The sequence below is a fragment of the Piliocolobus tephrosceles genome, chromosome 1 (genome assembly GCF_002776525.5).
Source record: "Piliocolobus tephrosceles isolate RC106 chromosome 1, ASM277652v3, whole genome shotgun sequence".
Lineage (NCBI taxonomy): Eukaryota > Metazoa > Chordata > Mammalia > Primates > Cercopithecidae > Piliocolobus > Piliocolobus tephrosceles.
Genome location: NC_045434.1, coordinates 90107281 through 90134609, shown reverse-complemented (window position 1 = coordinate 90134609; position 27329 = coordinate 90107281). Strand labels below are relative to the sequence as shown.

Sequence of the window (27329 nt, the reverse complement as noted above, 5' to 3'; positions counted from 1 at the left end):
ACTTGAACACTAGGTGGCAGCCTGACCCATATCTTGCTGGAGTAACTCCGCCCTCTGCCAGGATGGGAACCGAGACTCGAGGCTTCCACCCCAGCTACCCTTACAGCTGCCACACTCCACAACTGCCTTTACTTCCACGGCTGTTGGCAGCAGAGAGACAAGAAAGCTCCCCGCTGCTAAACACAGGCCAAAGCCTTGGAGATGAAGGGAGATTTGAGCTGATCTGAAGTCCGCTCTTCTACCAGCTGGGGCTTCCTTTGTAGAACAAAGACTTGAGACAGCCTTTGGTGGAGGGTGAAAGAAGCTGAGGCCTGGGGCGGCCGCCGAGGACGTAGCATGGTGGTGACCTTTTAGCCCAGAAGGCAGCTTTGCTGACAGGGCCTGCAGTTCCCTGTGAACCCTGTGGCCCCGAGGACCTGCTGGGATCCCATTGTATCCAAGGATACAGGCTCATGTTTACCTTTCTCTACTGACTCCTTTCCCTCAACATATAACCCTAAAGAAGAACTTTAGGACAGAGAAGGATGGTCAGAGCTCAGTCCTCAGCAACCCCTTATCTGAGGTCCATGTGCCAGTGGATCCTGTAGGTGGGGGTCTAGGTTTCTAGAAAACAACTCAGGGACATATGTTAAGATGATAGCTTTGGTTTCTGTAGGAAATGTAACATCCTGTGACTCTGACTTCCTTGGCTATTGTTTTAGGCTATTACCTTCTTGCTTCTGAAGTTGCCCATTTATTTCTCAGAGCTAGCGAGGTGCCTGGAATTACCCTTGAAGGAACTCGAGATTTTTCTTTATTTCCATGCTTGGAGGGTCCCACAGGATCCTAAAAGGGGTCCCTGCTCCATCGCAGGTCCACTGTCTCTGGTACTGTCTGTGCTCTTATATGGTCAATGCCAAGCAACTTTCAGTCTTCATCTTACTGTGTCTCTTTGATTCTGGCCATATTTGTGCTCTCTCCTTGACACAATTCTTTCCCTGTTTTTCTCCAGTCCTCTTTAAAATGTTCTTGATCTGCTTTATATACTTCACTCAAACCCAGTACTCTCAACTTTTTAACTAGGACTTCTGTACTGAAGATTTCCAAATCTTTAACTTAGGACCTGGCATTCTCAGTCAGTCCAATGCCCTATCTCCAGTTAACTCAACATGACCAAAACTGACCTCATCTCTCTGCCACCAGCCCTGATTCAACCAGTTCCTTCTCTGATTTCTGTCTCAGTAAAGAGTGTCACCAGGGACCCAGTGATGGTCAAAGTCAGACCATTAAAAGCAATTGTTGATCCCTCTCTGCTCCACAACACCCACATCCACTTCATAGCCATGTCTTATCAATTCTACCCCCTTAAAAACCTCTCAAATCTCTCCCCATCCCTAGTCCAACTCCCCTGTCCAGGCCAAGTCTCCATCCTCTTTTTCCTGAATAACAGCAACAGACTTCTAACTGTTCTCCCTGCATTTGTTCCTGCCTTTTCACCACTGCATTGTCCTCACTGCAGACAGTGTCCTTTATAAAATGCAAGCTAAACAAGTCATTTCATTTGTATGCTCAAAACCCTTCGGTGCCCTAAGGGTAGTGTCCAAACACTGTTGCAAGGCCCAAAAGAACCTTCCTGACCTAAATCTGCCCACATTCTCCAGCCACATAGCTTAGCAACCTCCACCTCTTGCCGAACACACACTGTCTCTCTCTCCCCAACTCCTCTTTATGCACCCCCATCAAAAGTGTTCCTGGGAATCCTATACTTTTGCCTTCCACCACACCTTCTGTCTGAACTACTTCTGCTGCTGCCTTCTTTATCTCCATTGAGACTCAGTTCAAGAATTGTCAACTTTCTAATCCTAATTCTGTGCTGGGTGCCCCTTCCCTGTACCTTTGGTTAAAGTACTCAGGTTGTAATTTTGTGACTATATGTCACTCGACAACTCAGTTTCAGGGAAAGAACTGCGTCTTTTTTATCTTTGGGTTGGTCCCCAGCACTAGGTTCACTGCCTGACACTGAGAAGGGGCTAGACAGACATTTGATGGGTGGATAAATGGAAAAATGGAAAAGTATTTTCTAGAAAACTTTTCCTGCTTATTCAGAGGTGATCTGGTATTTTGATTCCTCACCTTAACTGCAAACCCACATGGTATCTATTAAATGAAGCCAAACCGAAGACCTCAGAATGATCCAAAGCAATGCAACTGGATGCTTTCTCCAGACCCAGGTGCTGGAACATCTTTGGTAGGTTCACTACTAAAAAGTTTAGGCACTGTCCCCTGCCTCACTCCTGAGTAGAATCAGCCACTGGCAGGATGCCAGCTTTGCTCTCATTTCAGCCTAGAGGGATTGCTCTTGCCAGACTAAGGAGACAAGAACTGCTGCTAAGCACTGTAACCAGACAACACAGCCACCCTCTCTGCAGTTTGTCCCTTACAGGAGAAGGACCTCTGAGCATGCTCGTGTCTGCCTGGAGAAATACAGAACAGGAGCACAGAACGCAGAGCCCCCACTAATAATTTAAATAAGATGCAAACACATTCTTAAGGATAGAGAGTTCTCATTCCTATTAATGATGATAACAAAGCAGCTATAATATCAGCAACAGTGCTGCCTTAGATTTGCTGGGAATATTTTACAGGCTGTCTTTGTTCATACTCTCCTGTGATTGTTTTCCCCACCATGCCTCTTATCCATCCTTCAAGACCCTGATGGAAATACACAATCTGAGAAGCCTTCCCAGGACCACCCACCCCAGTCTGAATTAACAAGTTATTTTTTCCATGCCTCTGTAGTACATTGTTCACATTTCTTTTACAATACTGATCTCAAATTGTGTTTCTTATGCCTGTGACTTTCTTACATCTTTGTCTGTGTCCCTGACAAAGTTATAAATGCCCAGCAGAAAAGGAAATATAGTTTGTCTATCTCTGCATATCCCTTGGTTCCAGTCCTACATTCCAGGCATTTGATAAATGTCCATTGAATTGAATAATAATTGTCAAATCATTACAAAGCAACAGGCAGGAAACCAGGTTCATAAGTTCAAAGAGAATGGAGAACATAGGATTGCTCACGTGGGTAGAGCTCATCTGGGAAGATTTCCTGAAAGAGGTGTGGCTGGATAAGACTGTACAGGTTTGGGCTGACAAGCATGAACCCTAAGTCTCTATATGATCCTGACTGTCATCTTAACTTCTGGGAGGGAAAGGCCACGCTTTACTCCTTCCTTATCTGCCTTTGCTTCCCAGCCCAATATAGGATAACAGCAGGAGAGTTGAGTAGTTAGACATGTGGGCTCTCAAGACAGACTATCTGGATGTGTAGCCTAGCTCAGCCACTTAACAGCTGTGCAAGCTTGAGCTGACAACTTCACCTCTCTGGTCTCAGTTTTCTCATTTGTAAAGTAAGGATAATATAACACCTACCTCACTGGATTATGTAATAATTAAACAAGTTAATCTATGTAAAGCATTTACAAGGTGCCTAAAACTAATCTCAATGTTTTATGTAGATTAACTCACTTAATCTTCACACAGCCCAATAACAATGGCACTGTTTTCATACTTACTTTAAAGGTGAGGAAACTGAGATGCAGGGAAGTACACTATTGTGAGATTAGGGTGGGAAGGTCAAAGCTAATATGATGGTCTTAGCTCAGCCTCCCCAAACATGTCAAACATTCCCCAAACATGACTAACTTGGACCTGCCCACCCCAAACCAACCAGCACTTCCTCTAAAGAGCCAGAACCACAGACAGAGCTCAAATAATAACTTTCCTAAAAAAAAAAGACATACAAATGGCCAGCAGGTATATGAAAAATGTTCCACATCACTGTCAGAGAAATGCAAATCAAAACCACAATGAGATATCACCTCACTCCAATTAGAAAAGCTATTATTAAAAAGACAAAACATAACAGATGTTGGTGACGATGTAGAGAAAAGGGAAACCTACACACTGCTGGTGGGAATGAAAGCTGGTACAGCTACTATGGAAAACAGCATAGAGATTTCTCAAAGAGCTAAAAATAGAATTACCATTAAATCCAGCAATTTTACTACTGAGTATCTACCCAAAGGAAAAGAAATCAAAGAGATACCTGCAGTCACATGTTTATTGTAGCACTATTCCCAGGAGCAAATATATGGAATCAACCTAAGTGTCCATCTACAGATGAATGGATGAAGAAAACGTGGTATATACACACAATGAAATACTACTCAGTCATAAGAAAGAATGGAATTGTGTCATTTCCAGCAATGTGGATGGAACTGAAGGTCATTATCTTAAGTGAAATAAGTCAACACAAAAAGACAAATATCATGTGTTCTCATTTATATGTCAGAGCTAAAAAATTTGATCACATGGAGGTAGAGAGAAGAAAGGTAACAGAAACTAGGAAGGGTGTGAGGAGGGGTAAGGAGGAAGATGAAGAGAAATGGGTTAAAGGGTACAAACGTATAATAAGATAGGAGGAATATTTTCAATATTTAATAGCAGAGTAGGGTGACTATAGTTAACAAAAATATATTTTACTCAGGTGAGAGATGCTTTAAGTACCCTGACTTGCTCACTCTCCATTATATACATGTAACAAATGTACTGCATACATTTTTACAAATAAAATAATAACTTTGCTTTTGTTAAAATTCATAACCATCCACAAGACACTTTTCCATTTCATCCTTACTACATGCCTATGAAAGAGCCACTGCCCCTGAATTTTCCAGATGAGCACCCAATGCCCAGAGAGATGGTGGGACTCGCCTGAGATGGCACAGTGGAGTAGGAGAAGCTGGCCTCAACAGCCGGCACTGTGCCCCCTACCTCATCCAGAGCTCCTCCAATAGCCAGAGCAGCTTCCAGCCCAGAGGTTGGATGATAGGGCATCAGACAGGTGGCAGCAGCCCCAAACCCTTCTCCTTCTCAAGCACATCCTCTGTCCGGTGGCTGAACAACTTGTCCTCCAGATGAAGCAGCACCAACCTCTGCCCAGAGCCCACTGTGGCAGCTGGGGCCTGGCTCAGTGGTACCACCATCTAGGTCAGCGAGCCACTGGCCGGGCACAGTGGCTCACACCTGTAATACAGCCAGCACTTTGGGAGACCAAGGTGGGAGGATCACTTGAGCTCAGGAGTTCGAGACCATCCTGGACAACATGGTTAAACCCCATCTCTACTAAAAATACAAAAATTAGCTGGGCTTGGTGACGGGTGCCTGTAGCCCCAAATACTCGTGAGGCTGAGGCAGGAGAATCGATTGGACCTGGGAGGTGGAGGTTGCAGTGAGCCGAGATCGCACCACTGAACTCCATCCTGGGTGACAAAGCAAGACTCTATCTCAAAAAAATAAAAATAAAAAGACCACCATGACTCCAGGGCCTAGAGATGACAGAAAACAAAGGAAACCATGATCAGAGCCTAAAGAAAAATGTGTTTAAAAGTAACTTCCAAAATAAAAGATTTAATTTGGAAGACTGTAGTTAAGTTTCCATCTCCAGGAAAAATAGACAAAGAAAATCGTTAGGCAAAAACTACAAAGGCCAACAAACACTGAAAAAAAAAAAATTGTACTCACAGTCAATGAAGGGATTTAAATCACAGCACTGAGATACCATCTATTAAAGTGGCAGCTTTTCAAGCTTATAGTTCCTCATATCGGTGAGTTTTTAGGGGCTGAGCATTCATTGGAGTATAAATTGAAATCACTTTTTGAGAGAGTAATTTGGTCTGTTGTATATAAAAGCCTCAAACTTATTAATATTCTTTGACCCCTCAATTTTATTCTAGGTACTTAAAGAAAACATTTAAATTAAGCCTAAATATATATATTTAAGAATAGTCATATTGTGTGGTTGGTTGGTTTGTTCGTTAGATGAACTCTGGCTCTGTCACCCAGGCTAGAACACAGTGGCACCATCGCAGCTCACTGCAACCTCCACCTCCCAGGTTCTAGACAGTCCCCTGTCTCAGCCTCCCGAGTAGTTGGGATTACAGGCGTGGGCCACCATGCCGAGGTAATTTTTGTATTTTTAATGCAGAAGGGGTTTCGCCATGTTGACCAGGCTGGTCTCGAACTTCTGATTTCAAGTGATCTGCCTGCCTTCGCCTCCCAAAGTGCTGGGATTATAGGTGTGAGCTACTGCACCTGGCCTCATGTTGTGTGTCTTATAAAATGAAAAAAAAAAACAAAAACAAAAAAAACAGGCTAACAAACTAAAAAGTGGAATAATTAAATATGTAATGGCACCTCCATTCGGTAGAATTCTTTAGTACCACTAAAAATGGTGTTGAAAAGTTGAAGACTATATAATAATCTTTAAAAAGCTAGTTTTCTTTTACTATGTGTGTTAGTCCACTTTCACGCTGCTGATAAAGACATACCTGAAAAGTTCCACATGGCTGGGGAGGCCTCAGAATCATGGTGGGAGGCAAAAGGCACTTCTTACATGGTGGCAGCAAGAGAAAAATGAGGAAGAAGCAAAAGCTGAAACCCCCGATAAACCCACAAGGTCTTGTGAGACTTATTCACTATCACAAGAATAGCACAAGAAAGACAAGCCCCCGTGATTCATTTACCTCCTCCTGGGTCTCTCTCCCACTGCACATGGGAATTCTGGGAGATAAAATTCGAGTTGAGATTTGGGTGGGGACACACCCAAACCATGTAATTCCACCCCTGGACCCTCCAAATCTTATGGTTTACACATTTTAAAACCAATGATGCCTTCGCAACAGTCCCTCAAAGTCTTAATTCATTTCAGCATTAACCCTAAAGTCCACAGTCCAAAGTTTCATCTGAGACAAGACAAGTATCTTCCGCCTATGAGCTCGTAAAATCAAAAGCAAGCTAGTTACTTCCTAGATACAATGGAGGTACAGGTATTGGGTAAATACAGCCATTCCAAATGGGAGAAATTGGTCAAAACAAAGGGGTTACAGGGCACATGCAAGTCTGAAATCCAGTGGGGCAGTCAAATTTTAAAGCTCCAAAATGATTTCCTTTGACTCCCGGTCTCACATCCAGGTCACACTGATACAAGAGTTGGGTTCCCATGGTCTTGGGGAGCTCTGACCCTGTGGTGTTGCAGGGTACAGCCTCCCTCCCAGCTGCTTTCATAGACTGGCATTGAGGGTCTGTGGCTTTTCCAAGTGCATGGTGCAAACTGTCAGTGGATCTACCATGCTGGGGTCTGGAGGATAGTGGCCCTCTTCTCACAGCTCCAGTAGGTAGTGCCCCAGTAGGAACTCTGTTTGGGTGCTCCAACTCCACATTTCCCTTCTGCACTGCCCTAGCAGAGGTTCTCAATGAGGGCCCTGCCCCTGTAGCAAACTTTTGCCTGGGCATCCAGGCATTTCCATACCTCTTCTGAAATCTAGGCAGAGGTTCCCAAACCTTAATTCTTGATTTTTGTGCACCTGCAGTCTCAACACCTTGTGGAAGCTGCCAAGACTTGGGGTTTCCACCCTCTGAAGCCAGAGTCCAAGCTCTACGTTGACCCCTTTCAGCCACAGCTGGAGTGACTGGGATACAGGGAACCAAGTCCCTAGGCTGCACACAACTCAGGGTCCCTGGGCCCAGCCTAGAAAACCACCTTTTCACCTGAGCTTCTGGGCCTGTGATGTGAGGGGCTGCCATGAAGTTCTCTGACATGGCCTGGAGACATTTTCCCCATGGTCTTGGGATTCACATTAGGCTCGTTGCTACTTATGCAAATTTCTACAACCAGCTTGAATTTCTCCCCAGAAAATGTGTCTTTCATTTCTATCACATTGTCAGTCTGCAAATTTTCCAAACTTTTGTGCTCTGCTTGCCTTATAAAACTGAATGCCTTTAACAGTATCCAAGTTACCTCTTGAATGCTTTGCAGCTTAGAAATTTCTTCCACCAGATACCCTAAGTCATCTCTCTCAAATTCAAAGTTCCACACATCTCTATGGCATGGGGCAATGCCACTAGTCTCTTTACTAAAACATAACAAGAGTCACCGTGCTCCAGTTCCCAACAAGTTCCTCATCTCCATCTGAGACCACCTCAGTCTGGATTTTATTATCCATATTGCTATCAGCATTTTGGGCAAAGCCATTCAACAAGTCTCTAGGAAGTTTCGAATATTCCCACATTTTCCTATCTTCTTCTGAGCCCTTCAAACTGCTCCAATCTCTGCCTGTCACCCAGTTCCAAAGTCACTTCCACATTTTCAGATATCTTTTCATCAATACCCCACTCCTGATACCAATTTACTGTATTAGTCCATTTTCACTCTGCTGATAAAGACATAACTGAAAAGTTCCACATGACTGGGGAGGACTCCGAATCATGGCAGGAGTCAAAAGGCACTTTGTACATGGTGGCAGCAAGATAAAAATGAAGAAGAAGCAAGCAGAAACCCTTGATAAACCCATCAGATCTTGTGAGACGTATTCACTGTCACGAGAATAGCATGGGAAAGACTGGCCCCCATGATTCAATTACATCCCCCTGGGTCCCTCCCACAACACGTGCGAATTCTGGGAGATACAATTCGAGTTGAGATTTGGGTGGGAACACAGCCAAACCGTATCACTACGTAAAAATCAAGTAAAATAAACTGTGTATTGTATACAGAATAATTCCAATATTACATAAAAATATATGTATTTCATATACCTTCACTATGATGAGCTAGCCTGTAATTATCAGTGCCTATATCCTCTCTACAGCTTGTAGGGACAGATATTATTATGTTTTTTTAAAAAAAGCAATCTGAGGCTTGTTAGTGCTTGGACATATACAAGACATACTTCCAAGTTACAAAGACATATTTCCAAGTATGAGCAAAACAAATACAAGCATCCTTCATGGCAGAGCAGAGCTGGCCCTTCCCCAGATGACACACCTCAGGGACTTCACCTTACCTTGCAGTGTTCTGTGTTTGGTTTTCCATGTGAGGCAGCGGGTTCAAAGAGAGATCATCTGAGCACAAGTGATGGGTGTGGCACATCCAGGGAGATCAAGCACTGGGCCAGATGCAGAGACCTGACCTATGAGCCAAGTCTGGGAACCCAAATCTAGAAGGCAGTGAGCACATCCTTCCCCAGTTAGGACTTCATCCATAGTAAAACTGATGAGCTTCTTTCAATTTAGATCTTAGGAACTGACAGCAAAAATAATTAAAAGTGACAGAACCCACAGCATTGTATAAATTATTTGATAGAAGTATTAGCTTAAGAAAAATCATATTCACAATAGATTTCAAAATAATTTACAAAGCACTTATGGGGTTGACATGAATTCCACCTCACTGGGGAATTGGTAAATCATGTAAATGTTATCCTCTCTGGATTTGCTTCTTGTGTGATTCTGATTCTGTGTCAACTGTTGTCAACATATGCCCAAATATTCATAGCTTTGTCCCATAGCTTTTACAGAAGTGGCAGAGACTTTTCTGTTCTTTCCATTTGCAGTCACAATTTTGGAATTTTCATCAACTACTCTGGTCCTACTTTGCAACTGAACAGAGAAATGCGTGTTGAAGCTTAAGTAGATTATCTTTTACAGGTGAACACATGCACTTTATTATTCAGCCATGTTACATTACAAAACCTCCCTCATGATCATAGGAGCCTCTGGGTTTTCTGTTTAACCATATCAAGCCTTCTTGTTTAAGGACTTTTAGCGAATTCTGAAGAGCTGGTTATCTTTTGCCATCAGTGCTCTTGTCTCCATCTTCATGATTGGCATCATATATCTATTGTCTTCTGAGAACCTGCTGTCATCAGTCACCAGGAAAACCTTTCAAGATTCACCAGTTTATTTAATCTACACACAATCCATGAAGGAAAAAGTATTATATAACCTCCATTTTCAGAGAAAAGCCCAAAGCTCAGCAAAGTCAAGGATGTGTTCTAAGTCACAGAGTTCATAAGGGGAGGAGCCAGACTATATCCTGAGTTCAGTTGGCCTGCAAAATCCTCAGTTTCCATTGGCACAACAACAACAACAACAACAAAAGTCATGCCTGGCCAAGGACAGGCTAAGAGGATAACAAACGAGAAGCAAAGAAGGAGGCTCCAAGGTCTTGCAGGCTCTGAGTCTCTTTCTAAAGGGTTGAAATAGGCTATCATCTGTGATGCTACATGGAGTCTCAGGGCACCACACTCCTGCCCCAGGGAACTGCTTCTGAGATCTTGCCTTTATGTGGGACCACCCTAGCCCATACTCATAGTCTTCAATGTCCTTGTTCCTGCCTTAGTGAGAAGACTGTGAAACAGGCCCTCACATTGAAAAAAAACACTTTACCTACCACTTATGGGCATTCATGTTCCCCACCTTACCCCAAATCCACCATGGAGGCAATTTTGCACAGTAAGAAGCCCGCTGAGCCAGGATTTAAAAACACACAGCTCCAGTTCAGTTGCTGTAGGGCAAGTTCTTGACTTCACTCAGGAAGAAATTCAAAGTCAGCCAGTCGTGGAAGAAAGCAGCTTTATTGAAGTGGCAACAGTGTTACAGCTCTCTGACTGCTCCTGTGGAGGGCTACCCCATTGCCAGTGCACCCAGAGTAGCAACAGAGTGTGGGGTGCAGTCATATTTATACCCATTTTTAATGACATGCTAATTAAGGAGTGAGTTATTCAGAAATAGCTAGAAAATGGGGGGTAACTTCTCAGTGTTGCCCTGGAAGGGGGTGTTAACTTCTAGGTGTTGTCACGCTATTGGTAAACCGTCATGGCACTGGTGGGAGTGTCTCATGGTGATGGGCAGCAAGAGCAATGGGAGATGCTTTCAGTGTCTCTTCCCTGTTTTAGCCAGTCTCCAATCTGGTCCAGAGACGAGTCCCGCCTGCCTCTCACCTCATTATCTCCCCCAAAAGTGGTCAGTATGACTTTGGACATGTCGTTTCACCTCTTTGAAACTCAAGTTCCTCCTGTGAAATATGGGAAGAAGAAGAAGAACCTTTCAGGGTATGAGATGTAAAGGTGTCATGTGCAGAAGTCACCTCAGCACTGTGGTGGGCACACAATCTTTTTTATTTTTTATTTTTTGAGACGGAGTTTCCCTCTTGTTGTGCAATGGCACAGTCTCTGCTCATTGCAACCTCAACCTACCGGGTTCAGATGATTCTTCTGCTTCAGCCTACCACGTAGCTAAGATTACAGGCATCTGCTACCTCGCCTGGCTAATTATTTTGTATTGTATAAGTAGAGATGGGGTTTTACCATGTTAGCCAGGCTGGTCGCGAACTCCTGACCTCAGGCGATCTGCCTGCCTCGGCCTCCCAAAGTGCTGGGATTACAGGCATGAGCCACCATGCCCAGCCTGGCACTTAATCTTTGCACCATCCACAGCTGCTGAGCTTCAAGTCAAGCCTCCATCTCTTCATCAGTAAATGAACTGACTGTGTAGGACTAACAGTCTCATCCATACCCTGTTGCACTCCTCAGCACCTCCTCTGAAGTGTCTCCTAATGCTCCTTTTCAGGACATCCATTTTAACTGAATTTTGCTAAGCCTTGAGTGAAGCTTTAGCTGATGGATCTTGGCCTCTGTGAGCCAGGTACTGTCACCATCCAGACTTCCAGGCCTTGCCTGTAACCTGCTCCTTTCAATAGTCAGTGTCTCAGACCTAGTTTTCAGGCCCACCCTGGAGAAAAGTGACTTGTGTCTTGGCCACTGCTGCCACTTCACCAGCCTATGTCTGAAAAATAATAGCACACACATAGTGTCAGACATGTATTCCATATGCAGCAATGGTTGGCAGGCACATGGATTTGTGGAACCTTTACAATAAGGCCACCAAGCACCTGAAAACTTCAATTCAGGAAAGGGATAGAAATCAGGTTCTTAGCACTTACAGGGAAAGACTGGGCACCCAGATCAGCCACTGTTGGGAGTAGGCCCCCAAAATCTGGCCATAAGCTGGCCCCCAAATTGGCCATAAACAAAATCTCTGCAGCACTGTGACATGTTCATGATGGCCATGATGCCCACGCTGGAAGGTTTTGGGTTTACTGGAATGAGGGCAACGAATACCTGGCCCACCCAGGGTGGAAAACCGCTTAAAGGCATTCTTAAAGCACAAACAACAGCGTGAGCAATCTGTGCCTTAAGAACATGCTCCTGCTGCAGATAACTAGCCAGACCCATCCCTTTATTTTGGCCCATCCTTTTATTTCCCATAAGGAATGCTTTTAGTTAATCTGTAATCTGTACAAACAATGCTTATCACTGGCTTGCTCTTCATAAACATGTGGGTAAATCTCTGTTCGAGGCTCTCAGCTCTGAAGGCTGTGAGACCCCTGATTTCCCACTTCACACCTCTATGTTTCTGTGCGTGTGCGCGCGCACACGTGTGTGTGTGTGTGTGTGTCTTTAATTCCTCTAGCGCTGCTAGGTTAGGGTCTCCCCAACCAAGCTGGTTTCAGCAAGTGGTCCCCAACGTGGGGCCTGAAACTCAAGTGGAAGGGTCACTGGAGCAACTGTTGGAAAATGTGGAACTAAGCTGGAGGACACCCAAGTACTCTTAAAGCATTCCCCGTGGTGAGTAAGAAGGGGAACTAGGGAGCATCAGGATAGCAATGGGACAAGTGTGGGCTCTAGTTCGTTCCACCTTGGAATATTTTCACACTAAAGATGAGGAGGAAGGAGAGTATAACGAAGTAACAGAAGAGGTTACAGAGCAGGTTTGTTTGCCAGCTAAAGCTAAAGCAGCAAAGGAGGGAGAGGTTCATCCCTACCCTTCTGCACACCCTTATTATTATTTTGAAGAAAACGAGTGGCCTGACCCTCCAGACCTTTCTTTTCTGGAGGACACTGGGTGAAATGTAGTTGCCCCAGTGACTGTTCAAGCCGCGCCTCCAGCTACCACTCTCAGTTCTATTCAGGCAGGAATTCAGCAAGCTAGATGAGAGGGTGATTTAGAGGCTTGGCAGTCCCCCGTTAGAATATGCCCCCTAGATCTGTGCCTTAAGGACATGCTCCTGCTACATTTGAGCCTTTTCCTTTTAAATTACTCAAAGAATTTAAACAAGCTATTAATCAATAAGGACTAGGTTCTCATTTTGTAATAGGACTGTTAAAGAATGTTGCTGTTTCCAGTCAGATGATTCCTACTGACTGGGATGCTCTTACTCGAGCTTGTCTAACTCCTGCTCAGTTCTTACAATTTAAAACTTGGTGGGCAGATGAAGCTTCCATTCAGGCTGCTCACAACGCCCAGGCCCAACCTCAAATTAATATAACTGCAGACCAACTTTTGGAGGTTGGTGGCTGGGCTGGTTTAGATGCCCAAGCGGTCACGCAGGGTGATGCCATAGAACAGCTTAGAGGAGTGTACATTAGAGCTTGGGAAAAGTCACTTCTGGTGGAGAAAAATACCCTTCCTTTAGTGCTGTAAAACAGGGACCAAAAGAACCGTGAGCAGATTTTATATCTCAGTTACAAGAGTCTCTTAAAAAGGTAATTGCAGATTTGGCTGCTCCGGATATAGTGTTACAGCTATTAGCTTTGGACAATGCTAATCCCGATTGCCAGGCTGCTCTGTGACCTATTAGAGGGAAAGCACATTTAGTTGATTGTATCAAGGCCTGTGATGGTACCGGAGGTAATCTGCATAAAGCTACTTTGTTGGCACAGGCAATGGCAGGACCAAGAGTGCATAAAGGAAATACTCCATTTCCTGGAGCTTGTTTTAACTGTGGGAAGTGTGGTCATACTAAAAAAGAACGTAGAAAAAAATCAGCAAGTCAGGCCGCCAGATAGGAGAAAAAAGAAAACTGCTAAGCCTAAAATATGTCCAAAATACAAAAAAGGAAAACACTGGGCTAATCAGTGTCATTCTAAGCTTGATAAAGATGGGAACCCGATTTCAGGAAATGCCATGAGGGGCCCGTCCCAGCCTCGTTCCAAACCGGGCTTTTCCAGCTCAGGCCATTCCCTCACCCCTGTACAATGTCTGTCCCCCACCACAGCCAGTAGTGCCACAGTAGATTTATGCTGCACAAAAGCTGTGAGCCTTCTGCCTGGGGAACCCCTGCAAAAGGTCCCAACAGGAGTCTGTGGACCCTTCCCAGAGGGGAATGATAGGATTACTTTTAGGAAGGTCTAGTTTAAGTTTAAAAGGAGTACAAATACAACAGGAGTCATTGACTCAGATTACAATGGGGAAATTCAAATTGTTGTATCTACTTCTGTTCCCTGGAAAGCAGAGCCAGGAGAGTGTATAGCACAGCTCCTGATTGTGCCATATGTGGGAATGGGGAAAAGTGAAATTAAACAAACAGGAGGATTTGGAAGCACAAATAAACAAGGCAAGGCAACTTATTGGGTAAATCAAATTACTGATAAACATCCTACCTGTGAAATAACTACTCAGGGAAAGAAATTTAAAGGTTTGGTAGATGCAGGAGCAGACATTTCAATCATTTTTCTACAGCGCTGGCCATCCACATGGCCAATTCAACCCGCTCAATTTAACATAGCTGGAGTTGGTAAAGCCACTGAAGTATATCAAAGTAGTTAAATTTTGCATTGTGAAGGGCCTGATGGACAACCTGGGACTATTCAACCAATTATAACTTCTGTACCTATAAATGTATGGGGGAGAGATTTATTACAACAATGGGGAGCACAAGTTCTAATTGCAGACCAATTGTCTGAGGAAGAGATCCCAGGAGATTCCTGAGGACCCCCCCCCCGGTTGCAGCCATGTCAAGAATGACACTGAGGAGGACCTCAACTGTCACGAGCAACACCTGCTGAACACAGCCACCCACCTGGGACAGATCAAGAAGCTGTCACACATGGCGGAAGAAAATCTGAGGAAAGTGGGACAACCAGTCACAATGAGTAATTTAACAATAGCTATGATAGCGGTGATCACCACTGCCATGAGTATTCCTTCAATAAGGGCTGGCACAGAGAACAATTATACTTATTGGGCATATTTATCAATCTTGGCTGGCAATAATGCCTGGATGACACAGTTACACATGCTTTCCGGTCTTGGTATTTACCATAATAAATCTACTCCTATAATTGAGGCATACTGCCCTCAAAAACCTATTTGTAGGCAGGATTGGACCCAGTTAGAAAAAATGAACGTACTTGTTTAGGAAGAGTGCATTGCAGAACAGGCAGAGGTGCTGCGCAACGATTCCTATGGAATCTATTAATTGGTCCCCTAAGGGGATGTTTAGCTTGAATTGTACCTCTCAGTCTGTGTGCCACAGCCACACTATGTTCAGCTGGTCTGAACAAAATGGTCAGGTGGTAGAAATGGTAAGAAGTATGGCAAGAGTTCCTATTATCTGGAAACATGGTAGTATAGTGGCACCACAACCTCAAATGATATGGCCCGTTGTAGGAGCTAAAGATAAGAATTTGTGGAAACTATTAATAGCTCTTAATAAGATCAAAATTTAGGAAAGAATAAAAAAGCATCTAGAAGGACACTCTACAAACTTGTGTTTGGATATTGCAAAATTAAAAGAAAAAATATTTAAAGCATCCCAGGCACACCTGACCTTAATGCTAGGAACTGGAGTGCTTGAAGGAGCTGCAGACAGATTAGCAGCTAGTAAGCCATTAAAATGGATAAAAACATTTGGAAGCTCTGTGATTTCAATGATGATTGTGCTTTTAATCTGTGTTGTTTGTCTTTGTATAGTCTGCAGATGCGGATCCTGACTCCTGCAAGAAGTGGCTCACTGCGACAAACCTGTCTTTGCTTTTATCGCTTTGCAAATCAAATAAGGGGGACATGCTGGGAATAGGCCCCCAAAATCTTGCCATAAACTGGACCCAAAACTGGCCATAAACAAAATCTTTGCAGCACTGTGACATGTTCATGATGCCCATGATGCCCACGCTGGAAGGTTGTGGGTTTATCCGAATGAGAGCAAGGAACACCGGGCCTACCCAATATGGAAAACCACTTAAAGGTGTTCTTAAACCACAAACAATAGCATGAGTGATCTGTGCCTTAAAGACATGGTCCTGCTGCAGATAACTAGCCAGACCCCTCCTTTATTTCAGCCCATCCCTTTATTTCTCATAAGGAATATTTTTAATTAATCTATAATCTATAGAAATAATGTTTATCACTGGCTTGATGTTCATAAACATGTGGGTAAATCTCTGTTTGAGGCTCTCAGCTCTGAAGGCTGTGAGACCCCTGATTTCCCACTCCACACCTCTATATTTCTGTGTGTGTGTCTTTAATTCCTCTAGTGCTGCTGGGTTAGGGTCTTCCCGACTGAGCTAGTCTCGGCAAACCACCGCCTCAGAGAGTCCCATACAGCTCTACATGCCAATAACTACTTACTGCAAGGCTGTCTCTAGCTTTCGGCAACACAAAAGTTGTATGAGTTGAATATTACTTCTTTATGTTCCATGGAGAACTCTATTTTCACTTCAGAATGATCTGAAAACAATGGCTCCTAACATTAGCTTTATATTCCTTTGTTCTGAAGTAGTGAGGATATATAAACTAATACAAAAGTAACTGAAGAAAGTCTTTAGTAAATCCTTTTGGGGGGAAAAAGGACAGTTGTGAAATATTGCTCACTGTTTTTTCTAGTTCTATTTTTGGATTTTCCAATGTGTGTGTTATTATTCACAGATTATGCCTCTTAAATGATAGAATGAGTGATCCATTGAAATAGTAATGTCATGCCCATTCCTCTTCCTGGTCTTCAAAAGGATTGTTCACTACTGCTTTAAATAACAACAACAATAAGTTGCAGGGTTCATCAGTTTACAATGCGCTTTTACACACAGGGTATATTTTTAATCTCACAATAACCATTTGGTGTAAACAAAGGTTATCCCTATTTTATGGATAAGGAAACTCAGGCTCAGAGAGCTTAAGAGACTTCTCAAGTCATGCAGCCAGTTACACTGTGGAGCCGTGTTGGTCTCTGCACTTCTGGAGAAGAGAACCATGCCTGTGTGCCTTCTAATCTTCCCCAAACTGGCTTTATCAATGTGGTCTGAAGAAAATGAATGCTCATGTTTAACAATAGTCAGTGGCCTCCAGAATGACCTCATAGGCCCTTAGTACTCAGCACCCAACTCTCTTCCTATTAAATAAGAATTATATTTCCAACCCCCCAAAGTAACTTCCCATTTAATGGCTTTCATCTTTGCAAGACTTTGGTGTTCCTTTTTTACTCAGTTTGCTGATCACCGTTTAATCTTGGATACCAACACTCCCTGGAAGGGATAGGTGCTTTGATTAATGGAGAAAGACCTAGGTAAAAACTGACCAACCCTAGTGGAGACCTGTACCAACAGGTTTGTAGGGTGAAAGCCAGCACAAATCCAGTCCATCCTGATTAGAGCTGCATTGGAGTTTTTTTTACGAACTCGCTCCTGGGATCCCCTTTTGGCTTTGGATGTGGAGGTATCCCCTCTATCCCCATGAGCATGGTAATGAAGCCTACGAGCTCTAAAGGGGTGGAAATATGGGGCCAGGCTTAAGTGACATAGCACCCAGTCCTTATGTTTTCTGGGGAAAGCTGTGCTCATCTGAGAAATGGGCAATGCTTTCATATCAAGTCATTACACATTTACTGCAAAACAGCCTTGTCCTCAAAAAGGGAGATGATCTAGAAAAGATAATAAAGCAAATAGACAATCAATGGTAATGATGGTAGAGTAAAATAGATGCTGTGAAATGTACCAACAAAAGAATATTTGAAGCAAGTGAATATGTTTGCAGGAGACTTCATCGGAGTGAGTTGATCTGGAAATATATTATGGAGGAAGTGCTATTGGAGCTGTTCTGAATGGATGGGGGGTCTTTGCATGGAGGAGATGGAGAGGAAGCATTCAAGGCCAGAAGAAGGGCTACAGGAAGTCAAGAAGGCAGCAGGAGTTGGATCTTTGCAGGGAAGAGTAGGCCCAAACTTTGACCAGAGATTGTGATAGGAATAAGGACATAGTGAGAAAATTAGTCTGTTTCCTTTACATTTAAGTTGATAAACTTTTGGCACCACCAGGAATTCGTAGGATTCTGAGAAGGAGCAGAGGTGAAGTAGGAAAAGGAGCTCACTACTCCTGCCATGATTTTTCTTCTTTTCCCCTTGGGAAAAAAACAGCTTGGAACCTTCCAGTTTGCAGCTTCTAGGAGTTCTGCCTATGGATTGGACACCTAAATCAGGATATGCAGAGTCCCTACTAAATGGCAGATTCCAGCTCTTCTGGCCAAACCAAGGACACTAACAATCATGTTAGCCATGTGCCTGCTGCCTAGATCAGAACTCAGAGACACTGCAGGGCCAACACAACCTGTCCGTTCAGGGATTAGGTCCAGATGGCCTGAGAGATACTCACTAAGCCACTGGAAACTGTGTCAGCAGGTGCGTCTCCAATATCTGCCTAATCCTCCCTGGCATTTCCAGGGCAAAACTTGAGCATCTGGGCTTCCGGGATTTTCTGATTGGGGCTATGTGGAGTGGGTTTGAGAAAAGAGACTCCAAGTTAGGCAGAGAGAAAATAAGAAGGCCCAGAACTTCTCACTGTTCTTTTTTCCTCTAAGAACCATTCCCCCGCAACCCTGTCTTTCAGTAAGGATACGTGGGCAACATGGACCCGCAAATTCTCTCATAACCCAAGCAACTCTAGAAAACAGCTCTCTGCCTTTCAGATTCGGTTTTGTTCTTTTCTGAAGGTGAAGCCCAAGATCATGGAATTTTCTCATCTGCTACTTTTTGAGAGAGATGTGAGTGGCCACCCTGTAGCCATTCATTGTCCCATATTACCGCTGCGTGCTCCTGGGTGAAGGTGAAGATGTCTGGTAAGCAGCATTCTTTAAGGGTTGGGTTTTTGGCTGCCTTTGTAATGGCAGAAATTTAAAGGCAGCCATGTCAGGGTTAACAGTTACCTGCCACCTGATCCAAGAGGACCCAGGTAGCTTACCATGTTGTCTCCCTGTCCCCTTCATCCACCAGCCAATCAAGACCTGACAGCGGACATTGATGAAGCTGCACTGGAAGAGACACTTCATTAGACAGATGGAGTTTAGCCTGCTGAGCAGTCTGCTTCGGCCTCCGTGTGTGTGTGGAGGTGGGGAGGTGAGGGGTGGTAAGTACAGTTTCCCTGTTCGGGGAAGTCAGGAGATAACGATCATGATGTAGGGCTGGAGGGACCCCGAAGAAAAGCACCACCCCCATGAAAGCCCAGCTGTTCTCCCGGGCTGAACCTACAGATGCTTTTGCCAAACATTCTGGATTTTGTCACTGAACAAGGGGGAAGGCGGAAGGAGGAGAAGTGTCAGTGTGAAGACAGATTATCTCCTTGGGCTTTGTCCCCAGCATCTCACAGGGCCTCTGGATTTGCAAACTTGCCTTAATTGTTACTCTGGTCCCACAGCTAGTTCACATAGTGGTTAAGCTGGAACACACCATGTTAAGCTGGGTTTAAGTCAAAGGGAATTTCCCAGACTTCAGGTAAGAAACTTCAGCCAAGATGCAAAGCAGAGTGATTAAGATGCTGGGCTCCGAAGTTGAACAGGTTTGGGTTCAAATCCTGCCTTTGCCATTTATTTTCTGTCCTTGGAAAATTAAGTTAGTTAATGATAATTTCTTCATCTATGAAATTGGGATAATATCTCTGCTATCATAGGGTTGTTGTGAGGGTTAAATAAAATGATATGTGTACGCTTTTAGCACAGTGTCTGTACATAGTAGGCACTTAGCAAATAAAATAAAGTAAAATAAAACTAGCAAACCAAAACAAGCATAGGTAGGGAGGCGTTGCTGACATAGACCCTGATCTGTCATATTCCTGAGCAGAGATTCTTTGCCTAAGACCTTGTGATATTTGACAATATGTTTTATTTAACATTCTAAAAATTTCTACTTTTCTTTTTAAAATAACTGTTTTTGGTGTGTAGGGCCTGTTTGCCCAATTGGGCTAGTTTTCTGGAAAGCAATTTTAATTTGTAGCCCACTAAGTGTAGCAAATACTGCTTGTATCTTGTAGAAATAAACCAAGTAGAGGTTAGCAACACATTGTTGAGTAAGTGTATAAGAAGGAATCAAAGTGCGAAACTGGGTTTTCATTGCTGAGTTTCTGATCCAGCACCTGGTCTCACTGTCCTCCAGCATGCCCGTAAAATGTAACTACTAAGTAGAGTCACTAATGTCAGTTTAAATAATAACCATAGAGAGGCTCTCTTTAAAAAAAAAAAAGTTATTTATTTGAGAATAGGGCATTGCAATGGGAATACATGTGCCATAGTAAACTACGTGCATATTCAGGGAGGTAAAGGAAAACAAAAGTTCTTACAGGAAAAATGATGAAAATTACATAATTGTATTGAAATGCATATTCTTGGCTACAAAGATCAATAACAATGGTGTTGCTAGTATGACGTTGGACAGGGAGTTGCTGGGCAGATGTCCTCATAGAAGCATTTGTTGTGTAAGGCTATTATGGCCTTCGTGCAAGGTTGTGGTTTTTGCAGTCTTTTGTGACAGTTTTGTTATCAGGTGTACAAGCATGAGAACTCTCTCTTCACAGCCTTCCCTAGCTCTATATTTGTCAAGGACTTTTTTGAAGACAAGTGACTCCATTTTGATTCTGAAAACTTGCACACTAACTTATAACATCTCCTCACAAACTTTACAAATTAAGAAACTTGCACACTCAATTACAGTTTCAGTCCCAATCTCTGCCAACTCATCTCCCCCAGCCCCCCCTACAAACTTCAACCCACCTCCACTGACCCAACACACACATACCGTTCTTTAACCTCCACTTCTATGGTACCGCAGCTCCCCACAGCTCAGTCCTGCCCCAGGCACATGTAAAGGCCTACTAGGCTTTGGAGGCAGGTAGACCTAAGTTCAAATTCAGGTCTAACTTCCTAGGTAAGTGACCTTGGGTAGTTTACTTAAGTTTACTTACTTATTCTTTGTGCCTTGGTTTCTTCATCTATAAATTGGGTTAATAATACCTATCCCACATTCATTTTCTAGATACAACCTCTGGCTTGTTACTTCCCTAACTTTCCATCAGTTCCCAAACATTTCTGGAAGTTCTAAGCCCCTTCAGAAAAAGTTCAAACACCACCCACAGAAGAAAGTCTAATCGGCTCTCCCTCTTGTTCTCCAACTTCACCCTTTCATACTGGCCTTCTTCTAACTCTGATCAGCTAGAAGCAACCTCAGCCCCATCTTGCTCCCAAAGGTTGGGGCCCCTACTCTGCTTTTCCCTGACCAGCATGCCTATCCCACCTTCACCCCAGGACTGGAGCCAACCCATCCCCATGTAGATAGATCTTTCCAAACACAAAGCCTGCATCCTGCCCTCCCGCAGTCTGGAGCTCCCCAGTGCTCTGTGCCCTGAGGGGATGTGCTGGAGGCTGAGCTGTTGCTATGGGGCTGCCCTCAATACACCAGTCTCTGCAACCAAGGCCCTCACCATGCCTTCCCAGCCTGTTGTTCCCTTTCCTGTCTGCTGCATGCTGATCTATAAGTGAGGATGGTAAAGATGATTTTCCCTTCCAGAGTCACTCAGGAAGCTATACAGTATATACTATCTACAAAGTGCCACTCAAGAGCCCTCTTTGGGACTTGGCTTCAGAGCTCAGAAAACTTCCTCCTCAGGAATGGTTCTTCATACACTGAGGATACGTGTGATGTTTATAAGGTGCCAAAACTCAATGCGAGAAGAATAAACAGCAGCATGATGCAACAGAGTACACGGGCCTGGAGTCTGAGGGGCTCTAGTCCAGCACCGTCTCTTCTTCCCTGAGTGGCTACTTCTCTGAGGATTTCTCAGTGTTCTCATTATGAAATTGAGCTTAGCCATACCACTTCAGGGGATTACTAGGGAGATCAAATAAGATGAGATGGTAATGAAAATGAACTAAAATCAAATGAAATGAAATGGCAATTACCATCATCATTAACCTCTTGGGGACTTTCCCCTGGGATGGCCAGGCTATAGACTTCATGAGAGTTGAAACTGCTGACATTGTATTCAACACTCTATTCCTAGGGCCTTAGCCCTCTGCCTGAAATGGAGCAAGTTTTCCACAAATATTTGCTGATTAGCTGCCCATTGAGTTTCCTGTCCTTGCAATGAGGAGTTTGCACATGATCATGGTAAGCCTTTTTTCTCACCAGCTACAAAATGCTACCTACCCATAGCATGTGGTGGGGAAGGTATTAACTTTTTTTGTTTTAATTTAAAAATGAGACCCAACTTTAAAGAGATGAAACTGGCTTTCTTGTGTCTCATACACTAGGTGTGAAAGGCACTTGCAAAACAAGAATTCAAAAAATGTTCTAAGTAATAGCAGTTCTGAGTAACATCACCACAAAAACATGTGTGGCCTCTCAAAGTGGCTACTTTGTAAAAGTTAACCTCAATAGATATATTCTTGAACATTTATATTAAAAAAAGAAAGAGTGGCTGGGCACGGTGGCTCACACCTGTAATCTCAGCACTTTGGAGACAGAGGCAGATGAATCACAAGGTCAGGAGTTCGATACCAGCCTGGTCAACATGGTGAAACCCTGTCTCTACTAAAAATACAAAAATTAGCCAGGCGTGGTGGCTCACACCTGTAATTCCGGCTACTCAGGAGGCTGAGGCAGAGAATTGCTTGAACCTGGGAGGTGGAGGTTGCAGTGAGCTGAGATCGCACCACTGTACTCCACCTGGGCGAGAGGACTTCATCTCAAAAACAAAAAAAAGCGGGGTCGGGGGAAGAGTCCCATGACTTTGTAGGCTCATGGAGACAAAGAATGTTCACCAGGACCCCAGCCTGTGCCAAGCACTGCTGAGCCCATCACAATGGAAAGAAGCTTCCCTGTCAAGAGGACTCAGCTACAGAAAGCACCAAATGTGGTAGGAGGGGCCTGCTAATTAGACCAAGGCAGTCACACATCAGCAGGTAAAACAGAGACAAGAGGAGGTGGGGCTGGGCTGGGCTGAATCTTGGATGAATCAAGCCTTCCCACAGGGCGGGATATCCTGTCTAAAACAAAAGCCTTGGTTAAAACCCCTATAAAAGGTTCTCATCACACTGACCTGGTACTCCTTACACCACGTAACAGCCACTTGTTTCATCCCACCTGGGCATTAGGTAAGTCCCCTCATAAGAAACCTCTTTCTCATTCTCAGTGTCTTGGGGATCCAAGCTCATAAAACTGGGGCTGTCAGGTATGAGTTTCCTTCAGAGCTAGCTGTGGGCATTGGGCAAACCAACGCTAACATTGGGAAACATGCTCTCCTAAAGCAATCCAACTTTCTCCTCCTCCCTGAGGCTGGCCTGGCAGCAGCTCCTGCCACTGGGAAACTATGTGAGCAGCTGCTATGGGGCCACCCATGGGCCTTCCTGGATCAGCAAAGGTTTCTTGTTTCTAAGGCTCTGGAAGCTTCTTTACAGTGCTGAGAGTCTGTGGGATCAGAATCAGTTTACTTATGGCAACCTAGAACAGTAAGATCAAACTGTGTCATGAATGAAGGAGCTTACATGATTCCCCTCTCCTACACCAGGGTGATATTTAGGCAAAATATTTGTAGATTTATTCTAAGGAATCTAAAATGCAACTAAAAGGTCATCTTACTCTTTCTATTATCTAAAGGTCAGTGGTTAAAGTCGGCTACATGGTTTTAAAAAAAGAAAGATATTTTTCATCTATGTTGAGGAAAAATATTCCCAGTTTTTTACCTTGATGAAAAGTTTGCCTGAAATTGTTGGTTACCAGATCCAAGAAAGGGTTTCTCCTGAACAACGCACTTTTTGCTATAACCTACTGAGTCCTCATGGCCACATTGATCTGCTTTTTCTAGATCTCAAGTCTCCTTCCTTCCTTTTTTCTCTTTCTTCTCCTACCTATATCTGCCTCATCCCATCCTCGCTTTGGGTTTCCAGTTGCTGTAGGCTCCATCTCTCCCTGCATTTGAGACTTGTCATCTTTGATACCATCTCCTTTGGGTCTCTCCAAGGCTTCTGCTTAATGAATCTTCAAGTCTCTTTTCCTCTTGTTCATGCAGCCAAACCCAGGCCCCACATCAACCTACCTCCAGACTTCTGGCTAATGAAAAAGAAAAAGCTTTCCCTTGATTAAGAAGCAACTCGTAGGCCGGGTGCGGTGGCTCAAGACTGTAATCCCAGCACTTTGGGAGGCCGAGACGGGCGGATCACGAGGTCAGGAGATCAAGACCATCCTGGCTAACCCAGTGAAACCCCGTCTCTACTAAAAATACAAAAAACTAGCCGGGCGAGGTGGCGGGCGCCTGTAGTCCCAGCTACTCCGGAGGCTGAGGCAGGAGAATGGCGTAAACCCTGGAGGCGGAGCTTGCAGTGAGCTGAGATCCGGCCACCGCACTCCAGCCTGGGCGACAGAGCGAGAGTCCCTCTCAAAAAAAAAAAAAAAAAAAGCAACTCATAGGTCACCAGAAATCTGGACCTGATGGAGCCACATGCCTGTTGGGCAAGCTGACTTTTCTGATAAATCCCTGGGCTGTGGAGAGAAGTGACATTCAGAGAAACTTGGGCCTTCAGAACTGGAAGGCCTCCCACCCAAAGAAGGTTCCCCCTCCTGAGCATTCCCAGCAGGTGGTAGCCCAGCTTCTTCCCACTTTCCCCCCCAAAAAAAAACAAGAAAGGAGGGCTGTGTCCCTGGAATTCCTGCTTGGCTCCCAGCCAAGACAGGGTTTGACTCACACATGTATTTACTTCCTCTTGGTGTTCCCAATGGGACCCTAACACCTTGTGATGAGCAAATAAATCCTGTCCACAGGGTACATTCTAGAAAGCCCATTGCATTTGGGTTAAGGAGAGATGGATTCTAGGATTTCTTTGCTCCTTAAAAATTGTGTGGCCTAACTTCTCTGAGCCTATTTCCTCACCTATTAAAAAAAGTGGAAATAATAAGGATTAGAAGAGATGATGCACAGGCAAGTGCCTTGTGAGCAGTAGAGTGATTATATAAGTGTACAAAAATTATATGTGTGTATATGTGTATAATAGCATAATAATTATATTTAATAAGCAGCACTTAATATAAGCCAGGCATCTGCCAAATGCTTTTTATGAATTATGTCTTTAAATCTTCACAATAATCCTATAGAGTACTAATATCACCTTCATTTACAATGAGTAAACTGAGACATGGAGAGGCAAAGCAACTTATCCCAGCTCACACCATATGTAGGTGATGGGGCCAGCATTTAATCCTGACTCAGGAACCTGCCTCCATCCTGTGTGCTCCTCCTTCCCACACATAAGATGTATTACGTAGGAAAGGACAAAAGAAGACCAAAAACAGAGCTGAACATGCAAGGAAAGACTTAGCAGCAGACATGCTCTAAAGGAAACAGCTGAGGTTGATTAGGGAACCTCCAAGGGGATTTTTTCATCTTGTCCAGGTTGACTTCAAAGATGTCTCAGTTACTGAGAAACATCAATGGGATCATCGAGGCCTTCAGGCGCTATGCAAGGACGGAGGGCAGCTGCACAGCGCTCACCCGAGGGGAGCTGAAAAGACTCTTGGAGCAAGAGTTTGCCGATGTGATTGTGGTACGGTGTGCTGAACTGGGTGGAGAAGGGACATAGCAGGAGAGTGAAACCTTGTTTGCCTGCAGAGGCCTTGCCTGGGGAATTTGAGGAGGCAGCAGATAAACCCAGGCCTGCCAGGACAGATGGCAACTGTGCAGGCAGAAAAAAAGGTGAAATAACCGGAGATGGTCATGGGAGTTGGCAAGTCCTGGCTCTTTAGATTAAAACCTTGGTTTTAATTAATTCTAACTTAAAGACAAGGTAAAGGGACTCTAAAAGGACAACTCAGAGAGGAGCACAGTCTTGGATTATTTCAGAATGAAAATAACTGCTGCTTTCTGCTGCCTCTTACATTTGATATAGTAAATATTTCCCACGTCTATCTGAAATGTAATCATCCATTCATAGGCATTCATTAGAAGCATAGCTCTGGGCTTGCACAAAGCAGTTATTCAAAAATATTAGCATACTGATCACATCAGAAACGAAATTTTGAAGAGCAGGTTGTTAACAGCTAGGGGGAGACTTCGGGGCCCCACCCCTCCTGACAAACCGGAACCAAGGCCTGATGCACTTTCCTGTCTTGGGTTTGCATCTAAAGCAACCGGGATGATGATGGCCTTGGGGACAAGGAGATATGGGCACAGAAGGATGCTGCATCCACATGCTCAGGACAGCCCTGTAGGCCGACTGCATCCCTCCCTCTTTATCGTGGGAAAACATCTGGGCCTCAATGAGGAGAGCACAGAATTCCCATGGGGCTGTGTTCCCAACCTGCTGCTCTTTGTGCTGGGCCTGCTGAAGAGACTAAGGCCTCAGTGCCAGGGGCAAGATGCCAGGGGCAGCTCAGTCAACCTGAGAGCCCAAAAAGTTGCATTGTGAATTCAATAATTTATTAACTCTTCAATAAACCTTTATCTAATTTTCCTGCAGGGCAGAAATTGTGCCGAATAGAGGCTACAAAACAAAAAATGCTCCCTACACTTGAGGGAGAGAGACAGGACTAAAAAAATAAAAAATAAAGGCAACTAAGTCTTGCTGCTGCTCTAGCCGTATGTGTGTGGAGTGTGGGGTCTGTGGCAGGGGAAGCTGGCAGCAGAGTGGAAGGGGTCTGCCCATGTCCTCCTCAGGGGAGGGATGCTGACTTCACCTCATCTTCTCCTCAGAAACCCCACGATCCAGCCACTGTGGATGAAATCCTGCGTCTGCTGGATGAAGACCACACAGGGACTGTGGAATTCAAGGAATTCCTGGTCTTGTTGTTTAAAGTCGCCCAGGCCTGTTTCAAGACACTGAGTGAGAGTCCTGAGGGAGCCTGCAGCTCTCAAGAGTCTGGAAGCCTCCATTCTGGGGCCTGGCAGGAGCTGAATGAAGGACAGAGAAGTGGCACTGAAGTGGGAAGGGCAGGGAAAGGGCAGCATTATGAGGGGAGCAGCCATGGACAGAGCAAGCAGCCTTCCAGAGGGCAGAACAGGCCTGGGGCTCAGACCCAGGGTCAGGCCACTGGCTCTGCGTGGGTCAGCAGCTATGACAGACAAGCTGAGTCCCAGAGCCAGGAGAGAACAAGTCCGCAGACACAACGCTCTAGGCACACAGAGCAGACCCAGAGAGCTGGAGAAGGCAAGAGGCATCAGACCACAGAGATGAGGCCAGAGAGACAGCCACAGACCAGGGAACAGGACAGAGCCCCCCAGACAGGTGAGACTGTGACTGGATCTGGAACTCAGACCCAGGCAGGTGCCACCCAGACCGTGGAGCAGGACAGCAGCCACCAGACAGAAAGCACCAGCACCCAGACACAGGAGGCCACCAATGACCAGAACAGAGGGACTGAGATC

General features: G+C 44.5%; 1 protein-coding gene across 1 annotated transcript in view; it reads left to right on the top strand.

Moving 5' to 3' along the window:
- Nucleotides 1-23009: 23009 nt before the first annotated feature.
- CRNN (cornulin) overlaps nt 23010-27329 on the top strand; it is a 5167-nt gene continuing 847 nt past the window's right edge. Inside the window, exons 1-3 of the mRNA XM_026447778.1 lie at nt 23010-23070; nt 25362-25512; nt 26658-27329. The exon at nt 26658-27329 is cut by the window's right edge and continues 847 nt beyond it. Of these exons, the coding sequence (XP_026303563.1) occupies nt 25375-25512; nt 26658-27329 (810 nt within the window). The 5' untranslated portion in view covers nt 23010-23070; nt 25362-25374. The remainder of the gene's footprint in view (nt 23071-25361; nt 25513-26657) is intronic.